General features: G+C 47.9%; 1 protein-coding gene across 1 annotated transcript in view; it reads right to left on the bottom strand.

Moving 5' to 3' along the window:
- Nucleotides 1-18,968, bottom strand: part of FBXW8 (F-box and WD repeat domain containing 8) — a 104,037-nt gene that overhangs the window by 58,331 nt on the left and 26,738 nt on the right. The window contains exons 3-4 of the mRNA XM_054594256.1: nt 18,796-18,960; nt 14,985-15,073 (exon numbers count right to left, since the gene is read on the bottom strand). Coding sequence (XP_054450231.1) covers nt 14,985-15,073; nt 18,796-18,960 — 254 coding nt within the window. The remainder of the gene's footprint in view (nt 1-14,984; nt 15,074-18,795; nt 18,961-18,968) is intronic.

Below are 18,968 nucleotides of genomic sequence, written 5' to 3'. Positions count from 1 at the left end.
AGGGGGTTTGCAGTCTTCCCGAGGCCCAAGCCATTGTTCTTTCAGGGTTTCCTTGACCCCATGTTAAAAGCATAACCTCTGAGATTTCTTTAATTACTGAAATCTATGGCATGATTCATTATGAAGAAGTTATGGGTCAATTTCTCACGTGAGACTTCTTAACAAACTAAGAATACCCGGATTCGGGAGTGCTTCATTTACTAAATGCAGTAAGCAGCCTCTCTAATTATTAATTAACAGTAAATACATGTATTGCGTAATTCAAAGGTCACAAAGGTCACGCTGTCACAAATTCTCCAGGGTGGAGAGTTAGGCTCTCTCCCTGCAGGCAGCACCCGAGAGCCGAGCAAGAGCCCCGTGCTTCCCAGGACTGGACTGACAGGCCTCTGTCTGACCGCCGGTCCTCCAGGAAGCAGCAGTGCTCACTCCACGCACGGGCGAGGGCGGCCGGCGAGGGCAGCCGGCGGCAGCTGCCGGCTCCGGGGCTGCCGGCTGCGTCCCAGGCCGCCCTTCCTGCCGAGGGCCCTGGGCGAGTGCTCCTACCCGCTGCAGCAGCCCTCCAGGCACACCCTGACCTCCCGGGAATGGCGCAGCTGGTCTCTGGGGTGAGGCCGCTCGCTTCGCTAGAGACACTGAACAGAAAAAACGTGTCTGGATTTCTAGGCCGTGTGTAGATTCTTGAGGTTAGATTCTAAGTGAAAGGAACTAGGCAATTCAGGGAAGAAAGGTGAAAAGGATGGCTCCGTCTTTCCAAAATTCAGAGAAGGTGAGTGAAAGGAAAACAGGGAATCTGAGGGGCCAGGGATCTAAGGAATTTGGGGAAAAAGAAGTGCACAAACCAGGAAACGTGCTTCCTTTCCATCAGTCTCGGTCGCTCTGTTTTTTATTACCTGCACATGGGACCACAACAGGGGCCTTCAAGTGGCCCCTGGAGGCAGCCTTTAGGGGCCGCGGTGGGGAGCAGAGGGGTGCTGAGGAGAGAACGCCAGAGGCTGAGCTGCACCGACCCCCGGGCCCCTTCACACAGTGAGCGCCCAGGTAAAGCAACCCCCACCAGACGGGACGCGGAACCCTGCCGATGCCACGTCGGTGAACGCCCATCCCTGAAGCTGCCCCACGCACTGCACCTTCCCAGGCCTAAAGCTGAATGGAAGCTCTCCTCGAAATCTCCCAGTTCACCCCCAAATGAGCCTGCTGCTGGATTCCTCATTTTTGCCAGTGGGCTGGGGTTTTTTCCGCTCACCACCCACCTGCTGCACACGGTCCAGTCGCCACGCCCTTTCTTTTTCCCATTCCCAGGAATGCCGCTTGAGTCTAAATCCCTCGCCCCTCACAGCCGCACCACGGCAGCCCCGCTGAGCCTCCCCCACCTCCAGCCAACCCTGCACAAGCCCGCTCCTCAGACACGCTGGACTCCATGCCCTGTCCTCCCTTTCCCCCTTATTCCGCGCTAGACCGTGGTCTGCACCGTGACAGCAGCCTAGACGCACTCTTGGGGCAACTGTGTGTGTGCACGCATGCGTGTGATCATCTGACTGTTCATCTCCCCAGCAAACCGACAAGCTTCTGCGGTCGGGGCTGGTCTTGCTCACAGTTGTGGGTTTGGTGACTCAAATAGTCAGACAAGAAGAGCGGTGGACGCCTGGGAAAGTCCTCTATGAATGCAACACTTAGGTCTGAACACCTTACAGAATGAAGGTTTAATTACTAGCCTAGCACTGAGAACACGCCACAAACTAGTGTCCCTCCTCATCCCAGCCGCATCTCCTCTCCTCCTCAGCGTGGGCCAGCCTCAGACAGGCCTGCCATTCACTGGCTTCCACACACGCTTGCCTCTGACACTCGGTTCATGGCACCTTCTCATCACCTTCCCTCCTCCTCACCCCGCCCAGTGGGTCTCAACCTCAACCGCACACTACAGAATCACCCGGGGTGCCTTTCAGACTCCCGATATCCAAGCACCCCCAGGTCAATTAAATCTGACTCTGGGGTTGGAACCAGGCATCCATGTGTCCAATGTGCAGCCAAGGCCGAGGACCTCCAACCTACCTCAAACCTACCAACTCCTCAAGGTCCAGCAACGGCTCTCCTCCTCCATGAAGCCTTCTCGGACTCAACTGCTATGCCCCAATCTGAAGAAATGGCCTTCACCGCTAAATGTGATGGCTCTTCGATCTGACTATAAGGTCCTTGCGAAGGCCCTATCTCAATGCCATAGTCTGTCAGGGGCCTTGCGCACAGCTAATAGTAAATAAATGGTGATCGAAAGGGGACATCCACAAGTAACAGCTCGAGTGGTCTGAGTGGCACCCGCTTTCATATCTGCTGCTCACCTTCCAGTGCCAACAATCTGAGAGACACCCAGAACACACAGTGGTGTGCAGTAGACTTGTTGCATGTATTTCTAAACTGATTAAAATGTCTCAATAAAACACAGGATAAGCTAAATTATCTCGGTAAACATGAACTTCTCCACAGATATCCATTTAAATTAACTCTACTCTTCATGGCCAAAGAGCATGATAACACAAGCGCTCTGCTGTGAAATGACTCAGGAAGCAAGCCGTAAGAGACTTTATGTCTCTTTTATGATGAGAACAGGGAATAAATAGCCTATTTCAGCAGGTACTGAGTGATGACTCAGCTGTAGGTTCTAAAATCGAACACAGCGAAAGCAATCGCAGTGGTGGCAGTCGGACTCAGTGCTAAAGAAACCAGCGTTTTCACCAGGGGAGAGCACTGGTTGGGGCAGAGGGGCCTGGACCAAAACCCTAAACGCGATCTAAAAGCACTTACCAACCTTGGCCGGGAGACGCAAGAACAGACAGCAAAGCGGGGCAGGGAGAAAAGGTTGATTTTTCTCCAGAGCTCCAGATGTCTTTATCGCTGCCTAATGACAATTACGCTCAACCAATTAAGACACCACTATGACAGTTGCATTGTCAGTGAGGCTTTGGACCCCAATGTTGATGGCTCTCTAATTAGTGCCTATGCAAAGTACAACTGCAACTAACATGCGAGCTGAGGTAAGAACACTAAAGAAGAACTGAAGCAGCAGCCTTTTCCAAACGAGGACGGACGTCCCAGCCCATGGCATGGGCCGGTGAAACTGTACACCTCCTCTGTCTTTTTTTATGGTTGGCAAGGCTGACTTAACCCCTGAAATAAATAGGTCAGAGACCACGGCTGATATTTTGTTCAAAGAATGGGAATAAGGCCTCTCGAGCTCAGCACACCAGAGCAATTGCCAATTTAAAATGATTTATCACCAAAAAGCTTTCACTGACTAGTGTTTCTAACCAGCAGACTACTGATTTGGACTAACCAGAAGAAAAAGAAGGCACACAGCTAGAAACAACCTCCAACCTTTCTTCTAGAGGGTGTGAATGCCCGGCAGGGCTGGGAGAGCTGGGAGCGCGGGTCTGTTTTGCTTCCAGGTGCCCATGCTTCTGTGCTAAGGACGATTTTTCCAAGGCTGTTCACAGCGGCCTGGACGCTGCGTGGGTTTAAGAACCACTGGAAGTCAGGTGACGTGGCTCCCGCGAGGCCACAAGGAACACCTCAGAGGCACAGGAGGGATCGAAGCAGTGGCCTGCCGCTTAGCCAACGAGCCCCTCCACCTCTTCAGATGCCAGTGTCTTTAAACAAATACAGCTTTTAGGAAGCCTCCCCATTTAAGTGCAATATAAGGAATTTATTGGTTCCAGTAGCATGAGTCAGACTTGCAGGACACAGCCCCTGCCTGACCCCACTGCATCCATTCCACCGCCATCTCTCAATTGGGAGGCAAGAAGCCCACAAGAACAACGCAAAGCTCAGGGCGCGGGCAAGAGGTGCGGCTGGCAGATGCAGGGGCGCCTCCCGCACCTGCTGCACAGGCGAGGTGGGAAGGCGCACGGAACAGGTGGTGAGACTTCTTCCTACATGGCCCGTTCATGCAGCCGCCCCCACACAAGGCCACCACTCTGTCCTGCTCAGGTATTCACGGCTGTCAAAGGAGCCCTGCTGGGAGGCCTCAGGCCAGGAGCAGCCGAAATGGTTTCATTTGTGTGTCACATCCAGTAACTTGGTGGTGGCTACCTACAGCCCTGAGTTGAGCAGGACTCTGCAGCTGTTCTCCATCCGGATGACCAGGACAACAAGTGCTGTCCCGGGTCGTCTCAAAGCCCAGCGGAGGCCGGGAGTGAGGGGGGCAGGCTGTGTGCCAGCTGTCTGCATCTCTGCCCCACGCTGAGCTCCCCTGGCCAACTCCTCAGCACCCTCCCCAGCTCAGCTGAGAAGCCACTCCCCAGGGGAGAGCCAGGCCCACGCTGAGCCCGTCCAAGCTGCCCCTCGGGCGTGCCGGTGCCCCCCTGGCGACCCCCACACTGCTCTGCAGCCGCCTGTGACTGTATCCCTCAGCCCGCTGTGAGCAGGGGACAGTCTGCAGCACCCACCGGGGCTTACAAGTGTTGATCGGATGAATCTACCGACTTAAACTTACAAGGTGCAGCGGTTGAAAGGCTACGGAGCAATAAGCAGAGGCCCCTAAAAAGTGCAGCACCCACATTTCAAGAAACAATTATTCCCTTAACATGTGGAGGTTTTAAGAACCATTCACAGACTCCATGCTTTTGTTACCAATACCAAAGATTACAAATCAATGAAATTAAGAGTATTTACTGTTTTCTATGAAACATGACTGTGTTGTATTATGCAATTAACAAAATGAACTCAATCCCAAAGTGCAGTCTTTTTGTGGAAATGCACTCCTACAAACATCAAGTGCAGCTTAAGACGCATCAATTGAAAAATAATGAACATCTTAATGGACCTTACGAGATACAGGCACTGCACACTTAAAACTGTTTTCCATACATCTTGGTTAATCACAATCAATAGAGTCCGAGTCAATGATGATTATGCAGAGTTATTGTAGCTGTGGCCCTTCCCATTATTCCTTGGAGAACCAGCGATGGGTAAATGCAGCCAGGAGTTCACCAGTATTTATTAAGGACATTCTGGAGCTCCTTCATTAAGGGCAAAATGAATGTAATGCTCTCCTCTAGTCTCTTATCAATATCTTACCTCAGACTTATTTACCAGAAGAGCATGTGCACCTCACAGCAGAAAATAAATAAATTTAAAAGTATTTTAAAAAAGAAGTCCCTAACGGGTAATGATCGAATTCCTTATGCGAAGCAGCCCATGTCATAATACGCAGCAGCACAAAATCAATACTAAACGAGGCTGAAAGGGAAACTGTCAAGAGAAAAAGTTTTTTTTAAAAAAAGGAGAAAAAAGTATGTCTTTAGTAAGCATAAATATGGGGTGACATTTGTCCAACTCAGCTTTCATCACCAGTCTGCATTAAAAAGCATCTGTTATCTGAAAAGCCTCAAAACAGTCCCAGGCATGATCCATTTTTTATACATTCACATGAAACTAGCAGAGTATTAAAAACACTGTTGTTGAAGTCCTCAGCTCCTGACTAGAAAATATTTTACAATTCAGGGCAAATGTACACTGTTTCAAATCAAAGCCATATTTTGGCATGGTACACGGTCAATACAAAGGCACATTTTTAATTACTGGAAAAACTGGAGAAAAAATGACTGAAAGCAAGGTATTTCAAGTTATCTTAGGTGCACACCTATGTTTGACCAATATTTTCTAACGGCTCTAAGTTATAAACAATGACACCTTGCACTGTAGGCGCCCCCAGGCAAGCTGAACTGACTAGAGACTCAGAATTCAAATTGTGCATGTATAACCCAGCAGCTCAGCATTCTGCTTCCTGTCTACAGAAGACTGGAATCCCTCTCCACTCTGATGTCGGGGTGCTGTGGACAGCGATAGACAGTAAAGGTGAGAGCCAGCACGACAGCCAGAGGCCACCGGGCTGCCGGAGAGAGCGGGCGCATTTTGTCGTCTGCCCGCTTGGATGCACTTGCTTCGAGGAGTGGAGACAGATGAAAGTGCATGAGGCCCAATGGGACAACCGAATATCTTTTTGCAAAAGAGGAGAGCTACTATTTGCAACATTAAACGATATGCTTTTCCCTCCAACCCCACCGGGCAGAGGAGAATGGGGATACGCTGCTCCGGTACAGGCGGGACCACACCCTAAAAAGGCAGATCTTGTCAAAGGGAAACAAGGGAGGTAAATGTTTAGGAGAACTGAGAAAAGGCTCAGTACAAAGTGGGTGCCTGATACTTCTTAAACCGGAAGTGAGGGAAGGAACCGGTCCAGTAATGTAAACAGAAAAGTGTGCTTTCTTGTGCAGACTGGCGCTTTGGCTTAGGAATCTTGAGTAAGTGGGCGGAGGGGGCACACTGCAAACCACCGCCTCGCTCCTGGGCATCTGGTACAAGCTTTCGGTGACCTCATCGCCTAATGGTTCACCCGGCTACAAATACAGAAGATTTGTAGAACTAAAAAGGGGAAAACCTCGACTTCCTCCCGCAGCTTTACCTGAGGAGCTCTCCTTCACTAGGTGGCAGTAAAGCAAATGAACTGGCAAATTGTACCTAGACCTGCCTCTCAGGTTTTACACTGTGACCTTTCTGAACTCATGATGTCATCTGTATTCAACTCCCTTCACTTCCACAGGGCAAGGCGGGGGCGGGGGGGGGGGGCAGCGGGCAGTGGGGAGAACAGCCTGGGCGCCACGAAACAGGCCAGGGACGCATCCCTCTCCCCGTCCCCTCTACTCTTCTTCCTCAATGACAAACATAATCTGAAAAACATTCTGAAGTTCTCAGAGCTGTCAACCACAAAAGCTAAAATAAAATGAAGACACAAAAAACACACTTTCTAATCACTTATTATCAACAAACTTCCTAGCAACATCTCTTTCCCTAAATACAAGGAGGCACGCACTGGACCTCAGCGCGTTTCAGGCCACCAGTCAGGTCACCAGTGTAGCCAGAGGCCGGACTCGGGGAGCAGCAGAAGGGGGCTTAGCGTATAGACGTGGGTGGCTTCGGAACACAAATCCTTCTCAAGTTAAAGAAATGGGAAATTTTAACTGGAAAGTCAAAGTAAAGGCTGTGTGTGAATGACTTAGTCACAGGTGAAGGAACTTCACTTCCCTAACGAGCAAAGAGAACAGCTGGCTCAGGTGCTCTCTGGGAATCTGCATATCACTGCTAAGGGACCAAAAGAGAGCAGAGAAAGGCCAGACGAAGGCCAGGGCAGAGGCGGGCTGGTCAGGGGCGGGCGTGGGGAGGCCCGGAACCGGCGGAGTCTCAGAAGTGCACACTTTCCTTCCATACACACACCCCTCGGAGCTTCCTGGGCGCTGCGCCTGGGGTTAGACTCTGAGGCACAAAGGTGCTCAACACAGGGTCCCCACATCTTAGAGGGGTCCAGTCAGTAAGGTCAAACAGTGCCAAGAGGCTGAAGGGCACAGGATCATGTGTGACCTGTGAGCGGGTGGCTCAGTGGAGGGGCTGGGACAGAAGCCAGACTCCGGGAGGTTAAGACTGGAGAGGAAAAAAGGGGCATGTACTCTGGTTATTTATGGTATTGATAGAAAGCAGGTTTATTCAGGGAAGCAGGCTTGAGAGACGGTTTAGAGACTTCAAACCAGTTAGAAAGAAGTTGAGTGTTACGAGGTAATCTAAAATAATTTAATCAGAAAGTCTAAAAATTAATTCTCGTAAATCTAGTCATTTCACTAATGGGACTTCGCCTAGGAAAACGGAGTAGGGAGGACAATAGAAGCCCTTTGACTCTTTAGTCTGCACACTTTTATGGAATCCGAAGTTTCTGCAGCGAGCATGTGTTTTATAGCTTTTAAATACAGAAGATTTGTAGTACTAAAAAGGGGAAAACCCTGCAAACCTCTACACAGAAAATATGTATATTATATAACGAAACACAAAAACATGACTTTAATGTCTAGTACTAGAGAAATGAATAAGACAATCAGGATATAATTACATCCTAGGAGCTTTTGCAACAAATCAAAGAATGTAATGACAAGTATGTAATAACATGCAAGAAACTTCGTTAGTTCAGTGAGGGAGAAAAAAGCCAAAAATGTAATGTAGGCTATGATTATGTTATGTAAAAATATGTATAAAAAAGCCTTTTGAAAAAAACCACACACACCTAAAACTGAATGGGCTGTGTTAGCATACAAAGATTTACGTGGCTGTCTCTTCACTTTCTAACAGTTTTGCAGAAGCATGACTTTATTGCTGCTTTTATTTTAAGAGAAAAGAAAGATGCCACAGAAGAAAAACCAAAATGACACTGTAACAGACAAGCCGTGGGAGTGGCCTGGCGACGGCAGCCCTGCGCCCGCTCTGTGCGGGCCCTGCGGGGGTGGGGCGCGGTGGGGCGCGGTGGGGGCGCGGTGGGGGCGCGGCGGGGGTGGAGGGCAGCACAGCGGGGCGGGGCGCCAGGCCTGGCCCATCGGCCCTCGCAGGGCCTCGGTCATCTGCACAAACACAAATGAGGGTTTGGGCATAGCTCACCTCCTAAAGTGTGTCTGGGTTTAACACTGTATGATTCTAAGTTGAAAAAACTAAGAAATCGGAGAACAGACAAGAGAAATTAGGAATTTCTCCAATTTCCCGCATAATATAGGATACAGGCTGGGGCAGGGACAGTCTGTTTATTAAGTCTGAATGCTTCCCTCAGACAGAACAATGTGTCGGCACTGTGGGCTTTTAATGAAATACTGCATGCCACCTCCAGTTTTAAAAGATGCTTACAAACTGGAAAAAATGGATAGCTGTAGAGTTAAAACAACAACATAAAACAAAAGTGTTAAGGGGAAACTGTGAAGCCACGTGATTCGCAGCCGATAAGCTACAGCTGGTCATTCTCCAGGCGGCAGATATTGGTGTGGAGGGAGGGAGTTCATGCGCTACAGTACTAGAGACATCTACCTGCCAGGCGGGACAAGACTCGAGTCCCCTTTTAAGAATGGGGACTGGGTTTCTTTTGGAGGTCATGCAAATATTCTCATAGATAACAGTCGATGGTTACACAACCTTGTCAATATACCAAAAATCGCTGGCACACAATTTAAAAGGGTGAATTTTACAGTATGTAAATTACATTTCAATGTTTAAAAAGGTAGGGACAGAGGTAACTAATTAGAAAAGTATGGAAAAATCCAAAGTTTCCCTGAATGGAGTAGTGAGGATAAAGGTAGGTTGAAAACAAATTTCAAAGGACTTAGAACATCAGGAATAGACAACTGGAAATTATCCATGGGAGAGTAAGGGAAGCAAAGATGTGAAAGGGCAAAGCTTTGAGAATTATGCGTGTTTCCTCTGCGGGAAAAACAAGCCTTGAGTAAGTAACGTGGGGGCCAGGTGCTGCTCACCTGACAGGCGCTCGAGTATCTCAGGTGCGTTCACGAGTGAATGAGCATAAAGAAGGTTACTCTGCATATGTGCGAAAAGAAGGAGGAAGAACCAAGATTGCGTCAACTGTAAGTCTAATTGAACAAAAATGAGTCTAGGCGTAAATGACATGACTCCACACCAGGAATATTTACACACAGGACTGAAAGCACAGAAAGAAGCAAGAGGTTTTCCAAGAGTCTTTGCTCACCATCAGTTATATGAAATATACTTAATAGGTTTAAATGCAAAAATGTTACATAATTTAACTCTAGCTACACAAACTAAATTCCACTTGTGTAAAAAAAAGAGAGGGGAGGGGGATGAGAAACACAAGATAAGCAGAAGAGAAAGAAACAATGAGGTGGCCCCTGTCTCTTTAAGAAGCTCCTTGGAGATACATAACTGGAGAAAGCCTGGTGAATACAACATTGATTGGGAATGAGGTAACCACAAACACCGCTGTCTCAAATGAAAAGGGATTCAAGATCTGACCCAGAAAACAAGCATCGTAACCACCAGATAAAATTTTAATGATAAACACAAGATGCTCTACATACAAGCAAGATATGAAGGATCTGATGCTAGGCCATAAACTAAGGTCCTCTCAGAGACAGCAGCCGTGAGGAGCCTCTCTGGTCTGCAGATCAAGTTTCATCATATCGATCCGCACAGCTCTGCCATCGCTTTGCTCCGGGTGGGTACGGTCTGCAGTGTCGAGCAGGCCTCGGGGGACACAGGGGCAGGAAAAAAAGGACTGGCACCAGCCGGCCTTTTGTGAGGTCCATGGCCAGATACGAAGTTCATAATTGGCCTTTGAGATTCCAGCCTCCTTTATTTCTGATTTCTTTTATGACTCTCTCAGTCTAATCTCCACATTCTGTCCTCAAAGGTCTTATGACACAGGAGGAGACCCCTTCAAGCTAGAATGATATCTGTCCCTTTCTCAGTTAACATGGACTCTCAGAACTGGTGGGAGAAAAGGACCTTGTTATGTACCATGAGCTCTGGGGCCCACACCTGAGCAGCAAGGGGCACAAGTCCAAAGCCCCCTGGGTGGATGGAGCTCCAGATTTCTGGTCCATTAATCTTTCTAAAATAATAGTTCTATCGTGCTCTGAGGAAGGGCATTAACCTCTAAACTGTGGCCAGGAAAACAAAAGCTAAACAAAAGTGTTCCTTTATGCTGTATACCTGAAACTAATACAAAAGCATGCTGAATGTAAACTCTAATTTTAAAAAAAATTTTTCAGGAACCATCAATATGGCGGAGGAGTTAGTGGAAGTCTCACTGACCTCCTCCCAGGACCAACCTGGAATTTCAACCAAATTGTGGAGAAATCACCTGGAACAAACAACTGAACATTAGCCAGAGAGGAGCCTTATAACGTTGGACAGACAGAAGAATCAGCTTTAGCACAACCTAACTGGTAACGAGGGCAGTAGAGACTCGAGAAGGCAGGCGGAGGGCCCACGGGTGGCAGCACCAGAAGGATATTGAAATGTCCAGTTGGATCCCCCTGAGAAGAGTGGGGCCTAAACCATAAGCGGGGATCTCCAGCCTACAGCACCAGAGCCCAAAAAGTACACAGATTAACAGCCAGCTGCGAAAAGTGGCAGGGTTGCTCTCTGCCAAAGACAGGTGGCTGGAGACGCAAAGAGCTGTTTAAAGGACCAACACATAAATTTTTATTTGCAGCCACTTACCCTGGACTTCGGAAAAGGCGGGGGTAGAGTGGGCTAGAGACGCTTGAGGAGAGACTGGGGAAGGAGGCTTTGGGGAGAGAACTGAGAGAGTAGCTGGCGGGATCCCAGAGCTGACTCATTCGCCATGCGGCAGCAGCCATCTTGCTCAGGCAGACCACTCCCAAGTGGTAACAGAGAGGACACAATACCCCTGTCCCCAGGAGGGACTCAGCCCTGCTGAGTACAGAGCAGCAGCCCCAGATAGTAGATCCCTGGCTAAAGGGGGCCCAGAGTGGTCTAGAGACTCGAGGAAAGACTGGAGAGGAACGCTTTGGGGAGAGAACGGAGAGAGTAGCTGGCGGGATCCCGGTGCTGACTCCTCCTCCACGCGACAGCAGCCCTCTGGCTCAGGCAGACCACGCCCCTGAGCAGCAACAAAAAGGACCCAATAACCCCGCCCGCAGGAGGGACTCTGCCCCGCCCTGTGGTGTCTCTAAGATGGCCTGTTTAGTGCAGAGTGACCAGATTAACAGCTGAAGAAGACAGCCACAGACAGTAGATTCCTGGAAGTCTCAAACAGACTGCCTAAGGGCAGACGGGGTCAACATTTGATATCGTCAGAGACAGATCCAGAAAGAAAAAACAGCGGTCTCCTACCATAGGCATTCACACCACAAAGTCAGGAAATCAAAACAGATCAATTTAAGAAACAGAAGCCAAAAAGAAGTCTCACAAATAATGGGAAGACAAAGAAACACCCCGCCCCCCAGACAAAAGGAAAGGGGGAATCCCCAGAAAGAGAATTAAATGAAATAGAGGTAAGTAAACTATCAGATACTGAGTTAAAAACAATAGTTCTAATGAAGCTCAGTGAGCTCAGAGAGAATTACAAAAAACTACAGGGAAACTACAAGGAACTTACTACAAACTATATCAGCGTGAAAAAGGACATAGAAACTATCAACAAGAGACAAGAGGAAATGAAGAATACAATTTCTGAATGAAGGAACACAGTAGAAGGAATCAAAAGCAGGCTAGATGAAACAGAGGATTGAATCAGCAAGCTGGAGGATAAGGTACAAAAAAAGCTCCCAGAAAGAGCAAGAAAATGAAAAGAGACTCAAAAAGAATGAAGAGGCATTGAGGGAAATGCAGGACAACCTGAAACGTAATAATATCCATATAATAGGGATACCAGAAGGAGAACAGGAGGAAGGGATAGAGAACCGGTTTGAAAAAGTAATGATGGAAAACTTCCCTCATTGGAGGAGAGGAAAAATCACCCAAGTCCGGGAAGCACAGAGGGTCCCATTCAAGAGGAACCCCATGAGGCCCACCCCAAGACACATCATCATTAAAATGGCAGATAGCAAAGACAAACAAAGAATCCTAAAGGCAGCGAGGGACAAAGAGGTAGTAACATAGAAGGGAGCCCCCATAGGGCTAGCAGCTGACTTCTCAACAGAAACACTACAAGCCAGGAGGGAATGGCAAGAAATATTCCAAGTCATGAAAAGCAAAGGTCTGCAACCAAGACTGCTCTACCCAGCAAGGCTTTCAATTAAAATGGAAGGCGAAATATGGAGTTTCCCAGACAAAAGAAGGCTAAAAGAATACATCTCCACCAGACCAGCATTGCAAGACATGCTAAAGGGACTGCTTTAAGAAAATGAAGAAAAAGAGTCTAGGAACACCCAGTTCCTTTCACTGTCACCAATACTTGGTATTACCAATATTTTAATACTTATTAATCTGATTGTGACAATGATGTGTTATTTTAATTGTTACTTTATTATTTGTTGAAACTAAACCTGTTTCTGTATATTTCTTGCCTATTTCTATTATTCTTAAAAAGCTTTAAATGATTTTTTGGTATTCTTTATCCATTTTTTGATTAAATGTTTGTAGACTTTTTTCCCTAAAAAAAACAAACAAAACATTATTAACCCTTTTTTAGATGTGTTGCAAATACTTTCCTATTCTATTACTTGTCCTTTAACTTTTTCTATACATATACTACTATATAATCTTAAGTGTTTAATATGGCCATATTTTCAATATCTTACTTTATGCCTTCTGGGTTTGAATATGTTACTTCAGGGTAGGAAAAATATTATTTTGTATTTTCTCCTAAAACTCCTTAGATTTTACTTATTGATTTTTAACTCACCTGAATATTTTTTGTATAATGGGTGAAATAGGGCTCTGTATTTGCTTTATTTCAAGTAATAGTTGTCCATGCACCTTATGTATTGAATAAGCCTTATTTTCCCCATTGATTTGAAATATCAATTTAATCATATATTACATTGTTAGATATATACGTTTGTTTCTACAATGCTCATTTTATTTCATTGATCTACTTGATTATTTCTGTGCTGGTGTCATGTTGTTTTAATTGCTGAGACTTTATAATGGATTTAAATTTTTTAATATTTTATAATGGATCTTGCCATTTAAAATAAATAAAAAAATAAAATCAATCTGCATTTTAAAAAAAAGAAGAAGAAGAAGGAACTCCTACCTTTTGCGACAACATGGATGGAACTGGAGAGTATTATGCTAAGTGAAATAAGCCAGTCAGTGAAAGACTAATCCCATATGATCTAACATATAAGTGGAATCTATTCAACAAAATAAACTAATCAAGAAAATAAACCACAGGCAAGGAAACATAGAGCAGACTGAAAGTGACCAGAGGGGAAGGGGAAGGAGGACAATGGTAGGAAGAAGGAGAAGGAATTAAACAAAGAACTTGTATGAATGACCTATGTACATGGACAACAACGGAGTGGGAATTGACTATGGGAGAGGGGGAGGGGTGGGGTGGGTGGGGAGAGCAAGGGGGGAAAATTGAGACAACTGTAATTAGAATAAACACGATTTAAAAATAAAAAAAATTTTTTTCACTGCACTTACAAAAATAAAATAAAACAATAAAACTAAAAAACAAAACAAAACATGTTCCCTCCTGAGCATATCTTGTTTAAAGCAAAAAAGACTTTTTCACAAGCACTGAATGCCAGAAAATATTCAAATAATCTCACTGCAATTTCAATTCAAGTGGTGCTCTTTAAGGAATTTTTCTTAACGGAAGATTCTTTTTTTCCCTTACAGAAAAACTTGCCCACTACTAAGTTGTTCAGCCTAAAGTTTGTTTTGTTTTCTTCCAGGTAGTAACCCCCCTTGGGTGGCTCACTCCAATGCCAGTCAAGTCTCTGGTGGGCTCAAGTGTCCTATAGATTCAAGGGTCCTATAGCATTAATGATGCAATTTGAGGATCTAGTCCAAGACATCTTCATCCAAACAAAAAAAAAACCCAAAAAACGGAAAACAACTGATCATCTTATTACACATTATGGAAATACATAAACACATCTCTGTAGTAAAATATGAAGAATTCATGAAAGTGGTTTTTAGAACAGAAGCCAAAGGAATCTACAGAAGCTAAATTAAATTTCTTGGCCATGGAGACAAATAAAAAGCCTATTTCAGGTCAAGTTAAATAGCAAATATGTACTGTGTGGCGGGGAAGGAAGACTGTGTGTGGCCACAGTCCTTCCTCAACAATAAAAGCTTCGGAACAAGAGAATAAGAACAGGACCTCTTTGTGCCAACACTTATTATTCTTGCTTGACTTTTTTATGTCTTCATAAAATACAAACTGTTTGCCTTAATGAAAATCTAACATAACATGCCACAAGAGTGATTTTAAAGCCAGGAAAGACCTCGTGAGACAAATGGATTACAGATCTGCTCTGCGCCATTCACTTCTCACCACCGAATGCAGCGTCCTCGAGCGCTGGAGGACAGAGTCCTCTCACACACGGGCCCCCTATAAGCAAGGACGTGCTCTCAAGGAAAGACATGTCCCTGGGACTCAGAAAGTGGCACGTGAAAAACAAAAAGAACTTCGGATAAAGAGCATTAAGTGAAAGATTGTTTTAGCTTACCCAGCAATGACAACGCCATCGTGAGAGTGCACGTCACATAAAACTGCGTCAGGAACATGCTCCAGCTCACTCACGGCACCCTTGCGGTTCTGTGTAAGGAAAAGGGGGTGCAGTTCATGTTATTCTGGGGCACAGCCAGAGACAACGCATGCCAGTTTCACCGACACTCCACAGTAATTTACGGCAGGTACTGTGTTCATAGGTGTCCAGACAGTCAAAAGGGCAAAGATGGCAACTAATAGGTGAGCCTATTAGCATTTACGTGTACACACACACACACACACACACACACACCCCACCCCCACCCCCCAAGCACTGACCTAGAGGGCCCAGGTGTGTGAGATGCAGCCCCTGTCCCTAAGGGGACAGGGGGTCCACCTGTCAGCGCAAGTAACTACAATCCACAGATGTCGCAAGTATCTGAAGAAATGTATGGAGTGTATTAAAAAGTTCAGTTCAGAGAGGAGAAAGTATTTAACGATATTTTTACCTGTTAAAAACCCACAGAATAAAATGAACAGGTACACACAGAGAGAAAAAAATCAGGATGGGAAAAGGAAGAGAAGACATTGATCCTGACTGAGAGGTCAGAGGTTCACGAAAGCAGTATTTAAAGGGAACCCTATAACCCAGGCCACTGGCTGCTCCAGAGCGGGGACCAGTGGTCGGGGAAGAGAGGTGAGAAAAAGATGTTCTTCCACTGCGTGCCCTTTTCTGACTTCTGGATTATTTGTACCATGGCAATTTGATCAATCCAAATATACACATAAAATAATAACTTTTAAAATAAAAACAAAGGGGATCTGAGGAGTACAAAGTGTTTACAAATGAGGTGCTAGGAGGAGCGGGACAGCAAGGCCAAAAGCAGGCGCGAGTCAAGGCGCACCGGAGCTCCCCGCCAGCCGCCGCGTCGGCTGGGCCACACCGGGCCCGGGGTCAGAAACTGCATGTGCGAGGGCCGAGCGCAGCGGTTAACATACAGCAAGTGTCCGGTAAGCGGCAGCCACTCTTACTCCTGTGTTATTAGGAGACAGTTGATGACAGCCAGCCCATTAAAAACAACACCTGAGTAGCTATATTCTAGGCACTCTGTAAGACAACCTGCGTGATGGTCTCACTTAAAGGCCACGTCGAAGGCCGAGGGGCATCCAAGGGGAGCTGACCTGCTAGTGGACACAAGGGGATGGAGGGGAAGGACTTGGGAGTCATCTGTGTGAGGGCCACAGCCAAAAATCACAAGAATAGCAGAGCTTTTTTGAGGGACAAGGTATTGACAGAAAAAGAGAGGGCCTGAAAGCAAGCCCTGCACGCTCGCGGCGCTCATTGATTCCGGCCAGGTGGCTTGCTGGCCCCGCCCCCGCCCCCGCCCCCGCCCCCGCCCCCGCGCTGCAGCCCCGCACTGGTGTTCTGGCCTTGGAGAAATCCTAGGAGGCCAGAGAGAAGAGAGTTAGAGCAGGCACCAGGAGAAGGAACACTACAGCCACCCCGCCAGCTTATCCAATCACTTCCATGCTGGCTCTGTGCTGCAGGACCATGGAAGTTCATGCATTTACAGCTCAGCTCCTGGGCATAAATACCTGAGAGCCCCGGGGTCCCTTCTTGGGTTTCCTAGACACTGACCTGGGAGATAGCAAACCAGATTACCTGCCCAACCCATCCCGAGGTCGACCACGAACAGCACCAAACCACGGTGTCTGCGTGCAAAGGCCCGGGAGCCTCTCCAGGCAATGCTAGCTGATCCCAGGGCCAGACTCTGCAGGCGGATTGTTAGCCATCCTCCCCACAACCCTGTGGGCAGGGTGCCTCTGAGCCCCACTGCAGAAGCGAGCAAAGGCACATAAAGCCAAGCAGCTTTCCCTACCTGTCCTGTTTTCGGAGGACTCTCATTCTAGAATCACAACGAGAATGCCATGATTCCAGCTAATGCACTATCTGTTACTGAATACTTCATTTATGTAGTCCTCCTTTACAACATTGTCAGAAAAATAGGTCCAGGATACTCCAAAGAGAAGCCCCTCTCACATTCTGCCTGCAGCTTGACCCCAGTTCATTCAGTCAACAACCCCTTATTGAGCACTAACCAAACATGGGGCTTTGTGCTTGTCAGAGAAAAACAATAAGCAGACGTTCAGTTAAACTGCGCGTAACTTGTATACTGTTCATAAGTGCCCGATGCTATGCGGCGGCTCTTTAAACCCCTGCACTTCTGCCATCCCCGGCCCAGAGGAGGAAGATGCCCCTGCTCCTGCCCTCGCTTCCTCTCACACCAAAGAGGAAGCAAACGTGTAGCCACTGCGCTCCCTTGCAGGGTCTGACGTCCCTGACCTGGAGCCAGGGCACGCGGACTGCCTGGAGCTCTCATGCTCACAGGTCTCAAGAGTGCCCCTTCTTTCCCGACAGAAGGGCCCTGAGTAATGCCCAACTCTCAAGCTCAGCTTACACTGCGGCCGTTCCTGCCAGCATTAGACCCTCGCTTTCTGCCCACCCCGCCCCCATCTAAGCAGCTTCGTCAAGCCCTCAGGCCTGGCTCTCACCGATGTCCCTCACACAGACCCCACTCAAGCACACAGGCAAGAGGGCTGCAGGTCCCTCCACCCGCATTTGTTACCGGGTGAGGATGCGAACTGTGGGCAGCGTGACTTTTATTGATACTTAGTGGTGATGTCTTAATGGCGGAGGAAAGGATCGCTCTGCTCATTCTCCTTAGTAAAGGCAGTTCTCAACCAGGAGCGATCTTGTCCCCAGGGGACCCCTGAAGATGTCTGAAGATGTCTTTGGTTGTCACAGCTGGGAGAGAAAGAAAGTGCTGCTGGCATGTCCTAGGCAGAGACGACGGAGGCCGGTCAGCATGCCACACAGCGCGGGGGGCAGCCCTCGCCACAGGGAGCTGTCTGGCCCTGACGTCACTGGCACGAGCGTTGAGAAGCCCTGAATCAGAGGACCCCTGCTCTCACTACCTTTGCTAGAAACTGTGAGGTTGCCCGGATCAAGAGTATCGGTCACTAATCAGGTTATGAGGTGACTGGGGACAGACAGGCACACAGGCCATATGTCACCATCAGCAATGAGCAAAAGCCTGTTAATCTCAAAGTGCATTAGGACTGACCTTTAAGGGAGGGGAAAGAGTACGGCCCTACCCCTGCACACGGCTGCACGCCCGGGCGCTCGGGCGGGAAGAAGCACGGCCGCCACGCGGCTGTCTCGTCCTGCCTCCAGCAGCTTTATGTAACACTGCTCTTGACACTTACTTCCTACAGAAACACTGCGCTGTGAAAATTCTTAGCTGTGATCTAATATTTCTGTAGAGATTCTGAAGTGATAAATGTGATGGAAGCAAGCCAATAGGTTATGGGAGGGAAGAGAAGACAGTACTTAGAGACATTTAATAATCTCCCACTTAACATTTACTGGAAATAGCTCCTGTTTGGTATGCAGGTGGTGCGTCTGCTTTCCTGGTCCGCCCAGGGAGCCGGAGAAAGCGGGAGGGGCTGCAAGGAGCCCTGCATCGGAGCCCTGCTCCTCAGAGGGCAGGTGGCCGGCATCTCTAACGCTCCTTCCACGCCCGCCCGGGGAACAACAGGCGGCTCCCGAAGAGCGGGGCTGGAAATGGGGGCCGAGGCTCTAACGGCAAACAAAATGGGCGACAAGTCACCGACAGCTGAGGGTGCGCGCGCCATCCCCCCCTCTCTCTCTGCTTCTGGCAGTTACCCGTGGGCTGTAATTAGAGGGACTCGGCGATGAGTCCCAGGCGTGGATTCCCGGGTCCTTCTCGGCTATCCTCCTACAGGTAATGATATTGGCCACGGCCTACCTTCCAGTTGGTTCTTAACATGTGTTCCCTGGCGCGGCACTCCTGAAAGATGAGCTTCCAGCAAGAATAATCCGAGATGCTGCTCTCTGGAAGGTGCCCTTCCTGCTGGCAGAGCCTGTACCACAGCACTTCATCTTCGGCAATCACCTTCCACGTCTTGCTCACCTACAACA

This window comes from Pteronotus mesoamericanus, unplaced genomic scaffold, assembly GCF_021234165.1.
Source record: "Pteronotus mesoamericanus isolate MK-2021 breed Mesoamerican mustached bat unplaced genomic scaffold, CSHL_Meso_final scaffold_507, whole genome shotgun sequence".
NCBI lineage: Eukaryota > Metazoa > Chordata > Mammalia > Chiroptera > Mormoopidae > Pteronotus > Pteronotus mesoamericanus.
This window is presented reverse-complemented; position numbering and strand designations above follow the sequence as displayed.